This window comes from Peromyscus leucopus, chromosome 22 (assembly GCF_004664715.2).
Source record: "Peromyscus leucopus breed LL Stock chromosome 22, UCI_PerLeu_2.1, whole genome shotgun sequence".
NCBI classification, from domain to species: domain Eukaryota; kingdom Metazoa; phylum Chordata; class Mammalia; order Rodentia; family Cricetidae; genus Peromyscus; species Peromyscus leucopus.
The window spans coordinates 34,927,543-34,939,783 of record NC_051081.1 but is presented as its reverse complement, the minus strand read 5'-3'; the positions used below and the strand labels follow the sequence as shown (position 1 = coordinate 34,939,783).

At 50.7% G+C, this 12,241-nt stretch overlaps 1 protein-coding gene across 1 annotated transcript in view; it reads left to right on the top strand.

Moving 5' to 3' along the window:
- Positions 1-1,175: 1,175 nt before the first annotated feature.
- Kif3c (kinesin family member 3C) overlaps positions 1,176-12,241 on the top strand; it is a 36,962-nt gene continuing 25,896 nt past the window's right edge. Inside the window, exon 1 of the mRNA XM_028874190.2 lies at positions 1,176-3,397. Within this exon, the coding sequence (XP_028730023.1) occupies positions 1,844-3,397 (1,554 nt within the window). The 5' untranslated portion in view covers positions 1,176-1,843. The remainder of the gene's footprint in view (positions 3,398-12,241) is intronic.

Here is a 12,241-nt window from a genome sequence, read left to right as displayed (position 1 = left end):
TGTTGCTTTGATAAAACACTGGCAAGGGCAACTTGGAGAGGAAAGGGTTTATTTGGCTTACAGGTTTCGGGCCATCATCAAGGGAGCCAAGGTAGGACCTCAAGGCAGGAGCTTGAAGTAATAATAACCATGGAGGAACACTATTGACTGGCTGGCTTCCAGCTCACATTCGCCTATCTTTCTCATACACCCCAGGACCACCTGCCCCGGAGTGACACCTCCCACAGTGGGCGGGGCTCTCCTCCATCAATTAGCAATTAAGAGTCTATCCCACAGACCAACTTGATGGAGGCGATTCCTCGGGTGAGCTTCCCCCTCTTTCCAGGGGTCTCTAGTTGGGGTTGATAAAAATTAACCAGCACACAACATGGCGGAGTCGGTTCTATTACAGGATATGGCCCCCTTTAGGAGAGGGATCCAGCTACTTAGAATCGGGCTGGGGCTCAGCAGGAGCTAGAAACATGTGGTGGCACTGTTATCAGGAGTCTAGACTGGATCCGAGTCGTGGAGGTAAGGCCGGGAGGTCAGAAGATGGACAGGCCTTGGTGGGATAGGGAAGGTCACGGAGAAGTGGATGGAGTCAGAGCCCAGAGCAGGCGCGAGGGGCAGAATCAGTTGGCCGTGCTTCCAGCAGAGTGTTAAAAGGAAGGCCAGGCGGGAGCAAACCAGGATAGGGAGTAAACCCTGTTTAGGAGTTCAGCTCCAGGGGGCCTGGTGACACCCCGAGGAGTGGGGGAATGGTGACATGTCCCCATCTGCAAGCAAGATGGCAGGAGCAATGAGAAACCGAGAATGGCGGGTTGCAGAGAGAACACGCGTGGGTGGTGCAGCCTCAGCAGACACACTCGGGGAGGGAGGGGTGGGGGTGGGTTGCATGCGGGAGGAGGGGCTCCCAGACTTGAGGACTGGAGAAAGCGTTAGCAACCTGACAGAACCCTGTTAACAAAGGAAGGACTACATCTCCCAGCATGCTCGGGTTCGGTGGGGTGACGGCGGGCGGTGGCTGCGCCGCATCCGACTGGTGGGCGCGGGACCAGGGTGGGCACCCGAGCCTGTCATCCCTGAGGGGTCGGCGGGGTGCGGGCGGCGATGCACCGCTGTCCCTCGCACAAGGGCCGCGCCGGGCTCTTGTTCCCCGCCCCGCGGCCCCGCCCCTTGCCCCACCCCAGCCGGGAGACCTAGCCCGGGCCGCAGCGCAGCGGCCGCAGCAACATCACTCTCGCCGCCGCTGCTCCGCCCCATCCCCTTCTGTTTTTCTCTCATTCTCCGGTGGCGGCGGCGGGGAAGGCGGAGGAGAGGCGGCAGCAGCCAGCTGTGTCTGCAATGAATGATCCCCCAGCCGGAGGGGAGGACTCCAGGTGAGCCTCTGCCCTCGGGAGGACCGGGATTCCCCGGCCGCCCAGGTCCCGCATCCCCCGCCATGGATCCCTAGGGGAAGGGGAAAAAGGAGGAGGAAAAGACAGTTCTGCCGCCCACCCCCATCTCATTTTCCTCTTCCTTTATCTCATTGTTGCCGAAGCTGTTTACCGTAGCGCTCTCTCTTGCCCCAGCATGGGGCGGGTTCCAGGCGCTGCCCTTGGGCAGGAGCTGCTTGCGCGGTTGCCTGGGGATTCTGCCTAATTCTACCTCTCCAGTCTGTGCACCGAAAGCCGTGGAGAGCAGTGGAGGCCTGGACTGCAGCAGCCTCGGGGCCAACTCCCTGCATCCCCACGCTGGGAGGCTGCATGCGGATTGAAGAGCGGTGTCTGGGGGCTGGGCCAGCCCGGCTGATCCCGACCTAGGAGTAGGACAGGAGGACCGCCCAGGCTGCAGAGCGGCCCATCTGGAAGGACAGAGCCGCAAGATGGCCAGTAAGACCAAGGCCAGTGAGGCCCTAAAGGTGGTGGCCCGGTGCCGCCCCCTCAGTAGGAAGGAGGAGGCTGCTGGTCATGAGCAGATTCTGACCATGGACGTGAAATTGGGCCAGGTGACTCTGCGAAACCCCCGCGCGGCGCCCGGGGAACTGCCCAAGACCTTCACTTTTGATGCTGTGTATGACGCTAGCTCGAAGCAGGCCGACCTGTATGACGAAACGGTGAGGCCCCTGATAGACTCGGTGCTTCAGGGTTTCAACGGCACCGTGTTTGCCTATGGCCAGACCGGCACGGGCAAGACCTACACCATGCAGGGGACCTGGGTGGAGCCAGAGCTCCGCGGGGTTATCCCCAACGCCTTTGAGCACATCTTCACCCACATCTCCCGCTCCCAGAACCAGCAGTACCTGGTTCGCGCCTCCTACTTGGAGATCTACCAGGAGGAGATTCGAGACCTGCTATCCAAGGAGCCAGGCAAGAGGCTGGAGCTGAAGGAGAATCCTGAAACGGGGGTCTATATCAAGGACCTCTCCTCGTTTGTCACCAAGAACGTCAAGGAGATTGAGCACGTGATGAACCTGGGGAACCAGACCCGGGCAGTGGGCAGCACCCACATGAACGAGGTCAGCTCCCGCTCCCACGCCATCTTTGTCATTACAGTCGAGTGCAGTGAGCGGGGCTCAGATGGCCAGGACCACATCCGAGTAGGCAAGCTCAACCTGGTAGACCTGGCTGGCAGTGAGAGGCAGAACAAGGCAGGTCCCAACACCCCTGGAGGGCCGGCCACACAGCCCACGGCTGGTGGTGGCGGTGGCGGTGGCGGTGGTGGTGGCGGCGGTGGCGGCGGCGGAGAGAGGCCTAAGGAAGCCTCTAAAATCAATCTCTCACTGTCTGCCTTGGGCAATGTGATCGCTGCTCTGGCGGGCAACAGGAGCACCCACATCCCCTACCGGGACTCCAAACTGACCCGGCTGCTCCAGGACTCACTGGGGGGCAATGCCAAGACCATCATGGTGGCCACACTGGGTCCAGCTTCTCACAGCTATGATGAGAGCCTCTCCACCCTCCGCTTTGCAAACCGGGCCAAGAACATCAAGAACAAACCCCGGGTGAATGAGGACCCCAAGGACACGCTGCTGAGGGAATTCCAGGAAGAGATCGCCCGCTTGAAGGCCCAGCTGGAGAAGAGGGGGATGCTGGGCAAGCGACCTCGCAGAAAGAGCAGCCGCAGAAAGAAGGCTGTGTCAGCCCCAGCCGGTTACCCAGAGGGGCCAGTGATTGAGGCCTGGGTGGCCGAAGAAGAAGATGATAACAATAACAATCACCGCCCACCCCAGCCCGTTCTGGAGTCAGCTTTGGAGAAGAACATGGAGAATTACCTGCAGGAACAGAAGGAGCGGCTGGAGGAGGAGAAGGCCGCCATCCAGGATGACCGCAGCCTAGTGAGTGAGGAGAAACAGAAGCTTCTAGAAGAGAAGGAGAAGATGCTAGAGGATCTTCGGAGGGAGCAGCAGGCCACAGAGCTGCTCGCAGCCAAGTATAAGGTAAGGACCCCCAGAGGATGAGAGAGGTCCCTACAAGGATTTTGATGGGTGGATTTTCCTTTGAGGGCCTGTGAGTTGGCCTGAAGTGGGTATGCCGTCTTAATGGGACAGACTGATGACTGTCCCAGAGCAGCTAAACAAAGTCCTGTGGTACTAGGTAGCCAGGTACACTTACATGCATGCACACACACCAAGCAAAGTGGGCAGGTTCTTCAACCAGTGGACTTGAGATGGTCTGTCCTGCTGCTGTCCATCTCTGCAAATGACCCCAGAATTGGTCAGATCTATGAGAGGCCCATGCAGATCTCTCCTCTGGTGAGTGTGGCTTCTCATTCCAGCAATGGCCTCCTCCCCTAATACCTTTTTTTTTTTAACCCCCTCTGAGGTATCTTCAGACCTCATGTCGTATTAATAGTATCTGACGCTTGGATAGCACTTCACAGTTTACAAAATACCACACTTTCATCTTGCCTCGTCTTCACAGGAGCCTTTCCACACGGTGGCTTTTAAATCCTCATCCTGTGGATGAGGAATTAAGGCTCAGAAAGTGACGGGACCAAGGTTCCATTCTTCAGAGCTGCAGAGCTGAGCTGGTACCTGCAGGCTTCATGCTTTTAGTCTTCAGTAGCAAGGCCAAACTGTGAGAGCGAGGGAATTCTGCTTCCTATGGAAATGACCCATGGGAGGACACAGTGCCAGACCTACTCCTTGGTATCATGAGGAAAGGGACTGAGAATGTCGTGTAGGATGGAGAGAGAACCGGACTCCATCCCAGAGACCTAAGAGTCTAGGCCTCTTAGGCAACAAACAGCTCATTGAGTGGCTGGCTGTGTTTTTCCCTTTTCCTCTTATGTCCATTTCCCTTTTTATAAAGTAGGATGTTAGCCTGGGGGATCACTGAGGTTCTTCCAACCTGATAATCCTATGACCCGTATTAATCTGAGAAAAAAGAACAAAACAATAGGACTACACAATGAAGCCTTGTATCAATTATGTCCAGTTCCCCATTGTCCTGAGAGATGTCGGGACTTCAGCATCCTTCCTGAGCTGTCCCCTTCCCAGAGAACCCCTGGCTCTACCTGGAGCTAAGTTACTGAGCCAATCATAGACCTGTTAAATTTCTTCCTACTCCTTCCCCACCCCCCCCTTCTTTGTAAATAGAATCTCATGTGGTCTAGGTTGGCCTAGAACTCGATGTAGCTAAGGATGACCTTGAACTAATTATCTTCCTGCCTCCATCTTCTGATTGCTAGAATTACAAGCAAGTACCGTCACCATGCCTGGTTTTATGCACAGCTGGAGATCAACCCCAGAGTTTTGTGCGTGCTAGATAAACTACCAACTGAGCTGCATCCCCAGCTGCCTGTTAAATTCCAGGGCTGCAAATGTCACAACCCAGTGTTCCAGGCATTTCCGGATCCCTGGAGCCTTCAACACTGGGGTTGGAGGAAAAATATGGAGCTTGCTTGGAAGATCAAACACTGCCATGTCTTATTTCTTCTTGGGAGTGTGGGCTAGGAATGGGGAGGCCCAGCCCACAGCCAGTGGAAGCGCGAGAGCCGAGCTGTGTGCATTGTCTGTGTGCCGGGATGTGCTGCTGCATCAGGAGCGACAGCCTGGCATGTTTAATATTTAATTCACTCATGGAGAAGCTCAACCAGGGTTATTCTGAGCTGCTTCCTCAAGGGGAAGGATCAGGGTCTGGTACCTGGGAGACGCAGGATGTTAAAGGCAAGGCTGCTAGTCCAGGCCTGCCTAGCAGGGAGAGAGAGCATCTAATGTGCAGGGTGGTGTTATTGACTGGAAAATCCTAGCTGGTCCATCAGTCATTGATTTCTCTTCCAAGATATCCCTTACCCTGTTAAGCTGGGAGGCAGTGGGGGCCACAGAGGCTAATAAAGGAGGAAAGTGCTGATGGGTATTTCAGGTGTTCTTCTTGGGAACTGACTGGTATCTTTCCATAAGATTTTTTTCCATCGAAGACAATGTCAGAACACAGGTAATGGGATAAGTCAAGAAATCAGGGTGCAGATGTGCACAGGGGCGTGCATCTGGAGTCCCAGTTCTTTGGAAGACTGAGGCAGAGAAATAGTTCAAGCCCAGAGTTGAGGCCAACCTGGGCAACGTGATGAGATCCCGTTTCAAAATAAATAAACACACAAGCAGATCAGTCGACCGATGGGTCAATACAAAGACTGGGGTGGCCAGAACTGGAATTCCTACACTAGTTGTATAGCCCATCCATGCAACATTATAATCTTATTGTTGGCAGGGGCCTTGGAGTACCAGTGTAGGGTTGGCTCAGGGTCACACAGCCTGTTTATAAGCAATCTAGTTTCTTTCCATTGTTGTCTACACTCCTGGCAAAGTAATTTGGTGGGTTTTTTTCTTCTCTAATTAGTATATAGTAATTATATTGAATTTTTCATTGTGCTACTTTAATACATGTATATAATGTATCTTGATTATATTTACCCCTTATACCTTCTCTTCTCCTCCCCCTCCTATTTCCACTGATCCCCTTACGCTTTCCAACCAACACCTCTTCTGCTTTTCCTGTGTGTGTGTGTGTGGTGTGTGTGTGGTATGTGTGTATGTCTGTGTGTGTCTGTCCCAGTGAGTTTCATTAAGGTTGCTTACAAGAGCATGGGCCTGTTACTGGTATCTAGACCACTGTGGAGGAGGGGGGATGTCTTCCTCCTCCAGCAACCATTAACTACATGAAAGTAATTTTTTTTTTTCGAGACAGGGTTTCTCTGGGTAGCTCTGCGCCTTTCCTGGAACTCACTCTGTAGACCAGGCTGGCCTTGAATTCACAGAGATCCGCCCGGCTCTGCCTCCCAAGTGCTGGGATTAAAGGCGTGTGTCACCACCACCCAGCGAAAGTACTTTTTTTCAAGGTTTATTTATTTTACCTGTACGTGTGAGCCTGAGTGATGTGCGACATGTGTGTGCAGGAGCCTGCAGAGATCAGTCAAAAGAGGACATTGGGTCCCCTCAAACTTGAGTTGCAGGAAGTTGTGAGGCATCATGGGGGTACTGAGAACCGGATCTCAGTACTCTGGATGAGCAGTAAGCGTTCTTAACCACTAAACCATCATCCCGGCTCCAGCAATTTGTTTTTATGTACCACTATAACATCTTAATCTTACTCCTTCAACAATCCCTGGTCATGGACACTGTTTCCACTTGGCAGCTGTGAAAGCCAAGGCTGGGGAGATGTTGGCTTGTCTATGAATCTGGGTAAGTGTCAAAGCCAACACCGGAACTCAGGTCTTCTGATGTCCCCAGCCCTGTGTTCTTTTCCTGTCACCCAAGATTTCTCCATGCTTGCTTCCTATGGGACTCAGGGCAAAGGCTTTTGCCTCTCAGAGCCTTGGGTCCCTGTCAGCTAATGAAAAACAGAAGTGTGACATGGATCCCCGGGGGGGTGGGGTGGGGGGGGGAGTGGGTGAATTGGCCGTTAGGTACTGATTATCAGATAGATATAAACTGAGCAGCCTGGGAAATTCCAGGAGAGGAATGAATCCGTATCCTGTGATTTCTGAAACACCCAGCCCAGGATAATCAGCAGGGATCAAGGCCAGAATGGAACCCAGGGAGAGGACCCGATCTTCCTGTGCTGCCCGTAGGGTATAGCGGGGTTCAGCAATGCCCCGGCGGAAACATTTTGACAGCCACAGGGAAGCTATAACGATCCAGTCCCACCTCTTTCCCAGGGTTGCTCTGAAGATGAAATGAGATCATTAGCATGGGGACATTTGAAACAGGTTGAAAACATTGAAATGAATAGCGGGCATTAGCGGCCACAGGGTGCCTTCTGTCTGCCAAGCAGGGGTCCGAGACTGACATCTTTGTTGTTACCCTGCTTTTCTAAGTGCATTATCACAACTCTGCAGAGCCAGGCAGGCAAGGTCTCGAGACCTCAGGAGCCTGGGACCAGTCCTTTCTCCATCTGCAATGAACTCTTCCTCTCTTTCTGAGCTAGCCATCACTTCTCACTCTCTGCCCCCTGCCATTTCCTCCAGTTCCTTCCACCCCCACCCTAGGCCAGCTAAGTGTAGCTGAGCCGACCCAGTGCCCCCATTCAGTGTCTGACTCATCTTCCAGTCTGTCTTGCCTGCTTTCCCTGCCTGCCTGCCACCCTCAAGGCTCCCCATTCCCTTTGTTCTCTGAATGGGCACAAATACCATGCCTGTCTCCTCTAAATCTCTCTCTCTCTCTCTCTCTCTCTCTTTTTTTTAAATCTCTCCCTTTGCTTTTAGCGTAGTTACTTTGGGCCCCAGGATGTTAAGTGTACAGATGTGTGAGTTTGTGACTGTGACCGGTACCCTGTGTACCATTAATCCTTAGCAAGCCACATACTTAGGTCATCTCTCCAGGGGGCTGAGGGACTTGATAGACATCTCATCCTATGAAGGAGGAGGAATAAGGGAACATTACAGACTCACAGTGCACAGTCAAGACTCAGCTCTCTGGAACTGCACACACACTGGTGAATGCATGTAAAGGAGGCCCTCTCTAGGCAAATTTAACTATGCAAGGAAATTGGGAAGTGATTGTTTTATTTTGAAGCTCACTTTTTTTTTTTTTGAGAGGTTGATAGGATTTCACAAACTTTAAAAGGAAGCTGTTTGAGGTAGGCAGGCCACAGAACCCAGGCTGAAATGGAAGAGGGGCGTGCATATGCAACATTGGGGTGATTCTGCAGGAAGCGGGTCTTCAGAGCGAGGAACTGGAGCCCGACTCTGGCTGGAGCCCAACTCTCTCTCTGGTGGGTTTAGAAAAGAAACCCTCAGAAACAGCCACCAGAGCCAGAGGGATGAGGTCACTGCAGGGAGGGCCAATCTAACTGAATATTCATTGTCCCCTGTGGGTTCCTCATCTTCCTCCTATGCTGGAGAATGAGCGTGTTATCCACATATCGGGTTAGCAGACAGGAAGTTTCAACCCAAGCATTAACAATCTCAGCAATAATAATGAGGTTTATTGAGATCTGCTTTATGCTAACTATATGCAAATATGCAAATCAGGCTATTTGTTCTACCCAACCACCTTCCAGGAAATGTCTTGTCACTGCGCCCGTTTTATTTGTTTATTAATTGAGTCCGGGGCTTTGGACATCCTAGGTAAGCATTGAAATGCTGAGCTACATTCTAACCCTATTTTATTTTTAGTTGGATTTTTTTTTCCTGTGCTGTAAATTGATACCAGCACCTTCCCAGTTGATGCAAGGCAAGCAGTCTGCCACTGAGCAGTATCTCCTACACAATACACATAACCTTTTAAAATTATTATTATTATCTTGTTTGGTTTTTGAGAGGTTTTGCTATGTGGTGATGACTGATCTGGAACTTGATAAGTAGACCAGGTTGGCCTTGAGCTCAAAGAGATCACAGCCTGCCTCTGCCTCTCAAGTGCTGGAAGTAATTACTACCATTCCCAGCAAAACTATTATTGTTTTTTTTTTTAATTTTATTTTATTATTTTGTGTGTTTATGGCTAGGCACCACATGCATTCGGTGCCCTGGATACCTGAACAAGGGGTTGAATCCTCTGGAACTCGAGGTATAGATAGTTGTGAGCCATCATATGGGTGCTGGAGTGCAAATCTGGGTCCTCTACAAGAACAAGTCTTTTAACTGCTACACCATCTCTCCAGCCCCCAAAACTATTATTATTAATACAAGGTCTGGCTATATCGCTCAGGCTAGCCTCCAACTCCTAAATGTCTTGTTTCAGTGTCCTGATTTCTGGGACTGTAAGCGTGAATCACTATGCCTGGTTTCAAGAACTACTTGACAGAATACACTTGCTTTAAGAATGAGTGTGGGGGCCAGGCGGTGGGGGTACACACCTTTAGTCCTAGCACTCAGGAGGCAGAGACCGGTGAGTTCCAGGCCAGCCTGGTCTACAGAGTGAGTTCTAGGACAGCCAGGGATACACAGAGAAACTCTGTCTCAAAACAAAATAATAAGTGTGAGCTCCCCCCTTATAAAACAGACAACTTATTGGGCGGCCTTAGTGGTGATGGTTCTATGCGTGAATACTTATCCCCAAACTCATTGATTTGAATGTTAAACATGTGCAGCATTATTATGTGTTAATCTCTCCTTGATACAGTAATAGGCTCTCTGTGGAAATGAAACTCAATGGTAGAATAGTTGCTGAATTTGTCACCATCCAAATAGGGCTGGACACCACCTCTAATAGCCTGCAGAGTGTCTTCTTTCCCAAAGCTGATCTGGTTTCAAACACATGTTCTCAAGGACATCGACCCCATGCAGACACTGGGGAATGTACAGGCTTAGTTATCAGAGCTCTGTGTGCACCCCGACCCCATTCCAGTTGAGTCTTCCACTGTCAGACCCTTGAGAAAAGCTTGGTGCTAACACATGGCCCATTTTCCAGACTGGGGCTAACATGTAGGTCAATGTCTACGGCCTCTCCCTGTTGGTGGGACTGTACCAGTATTCCTGTGTTCCTTCTAATCGCTGGTGAGTGTGGTCAGTTCACAGAAGTGTTCTGTGTCCAGAGCATTTTTGTTTTTGTTTGAGACAGGCTATCCTGGAACTCACTCTGTAGCCCAGGCTCGCCTCGAACTCGGAGACCCTCCTGCCTCTGCCTCCCTAGTGCTGGAGCTCAAAGCGTGCACCACCACTGTCTGGCTTGTCCAGAGCATTTTGTAACAGAAAAGTCTGCCTAGTGGGAAGCCAGTGAGAAGGTGTGGTGGCACCAGCACTTGGGAGGTAGAGGCAGGACACTGACCATGACCTTCCTCAGAATCTGAGGACATGAGGTTCGGTGAAGAAGATTTGCCTCACTAGTCCAAGGCCCTGATCTAAATAAAGATCTGAAAAAGAGAATACATTTTTGAGACAGGGTCATATGTAGCCCAGACTCTCAATGAGCTTGCTATGTAGCCAAAGATGACCTTGAATTTCTAATCCTCCTGCTTTTCCTTCCTCAGCTCTGGGCCCTCAGGCTTGCCCTGTGTACCCAACTTATCTGGTGCTGGGGATCGAACCCAGGGCTTTGTGCATGCTGTATAAGCACTCTACAAATTCAACCACATCCATAGTCCCTGTTTGGTTTGTTTATTTGGTTTTTTTTAAGACAGGGTCTCCTGTAGCCTAGACTGACCATGTATACCTGATTTCCTGCCCTTCACATCCCAGTGGTGGATTTATAGCTGTGTACCACCCTGGCTGACAATCCATTTTAAAACTGATTTGACCAGTGGGAACTCGATATAAGACTAACTCATTTCCATCTGCGATTTGGGTTTCCGGCTCTGAGGAAGCTCAGGAGGCCCTTTGGTTAGTTCAGGTTTCTGGGCTCTGTGCTGGCCGGAGGAGTGTGTTAGCATCCCTGCCTTCCGTCCTTCCAGCCCCCAGAAACATGCAATTAGATGAAGTGGCTGTGATAATGTTCTCATTGTGTGCCGAGGGCCCAGAACAAAGGCCTGGAATTCAGATCAAGAAGAGCACTTTGCTCTTGACCCTGCTCTGCCAGCCTTGGGCCTGGCCTGGGGCGCTTCTTTTTGTAGCTGCAGAACCGGGTGCACTTATGAGTGGCTAGGAGAATGGCCTGTCTCTCCTTAGTACTGCTGTGTGGGTGTAAAAGACCAGCCTCCATGCTCAGAGATGCTCACCACCTGCACTTAGGGTTTGGATCTAGAGGTTATGCTTATTTATTCATCTCTTGTTTTTGTTTTTGTTTGTTTGTTTTTGAGACAGGGTTTCTCTGTATAGTCCTGGCTGTCCTGGAACTCACTCTGTAGACCAGGCTGGTTTCGAACTCAGAGTTCTGTCTGCCCCCATCTGAGTGCGGGGATTAAAGGTGTGCACCACCACATCCCACTGTTATGATGCTGGAAAATGAAGCCAAGTCCTCATGCATACTAAGCTGTGCCCTATCTCTAAGCTCCTGGAATTTTAAAAGAATTTTTATTCTTTACTTTTAATACTTTTTAAATTTTATGTGCATTGGTGTTTTGCCGGCATGTATTGTAAGAGATTCCCTTGAACTGGAGTTACCGAGAGTTGTGAGCTGCCATATTGAGTGCTGGGAATTACGGCTGAACCATCTCTCTAACCCTCTTTTTACTTTATTTATGTACTATTATTGTTAGTTATTGTTGTTGTTGTTATTATTATTATTATTATTATTATTATTATTATTATTATTTTGGTTCTTTTCGAGACAGGGTTTCTCTGTGTAGCCCTGGCTGTCCTGGAACTTGCTTTGTAGACCAGGCTGGCCTTGAACTCACTGAGTCTCTGCCTTTGTCTCCCAAGTGCTGGGATTAAAGATGCACCACCACCCGGCTCTTGCTTTTTCCTTTCTTTATCTGGCTCGCAGGAGGATGCCGATGGCAATAGCAGTAATAACGCAGCTCCCTTTCTTCCTTGGTGCTTAATGCAAACACTCTGATCTGTTCTTTCTGGGCATTGATTCGGTTCAGTCTCAAACAGCACCATGCAGCAGTGCTGTTCCAGGTGACCGACCAGTAAGGAGACTGAGCAGTGTCCCATGCCTTGGATGTGGTAGTTCCAGAATTATGAGGCCGGTGACTAACTGGCACCACAGTCCATGACCTTCCCCTCCACACTGCAACACACCTGATCACATTTATGCCAGATCCCTCACTAACAGGTCCCGGGGGGAGCTCCCGTCTCCTGGGATGCTTAAGTAATCATCTTGGTCCTTCCATATGATGCAAGCCTGTGCTTGTACTCAACCCGTCACCACCAAGGCGTAGAATCAAGTCAGATCTTTAAAAAAAAATGTTTTCTAGCCAACCTCATTGCTCAAACTGTCCTAAAACTTGCCTAGCTGGCC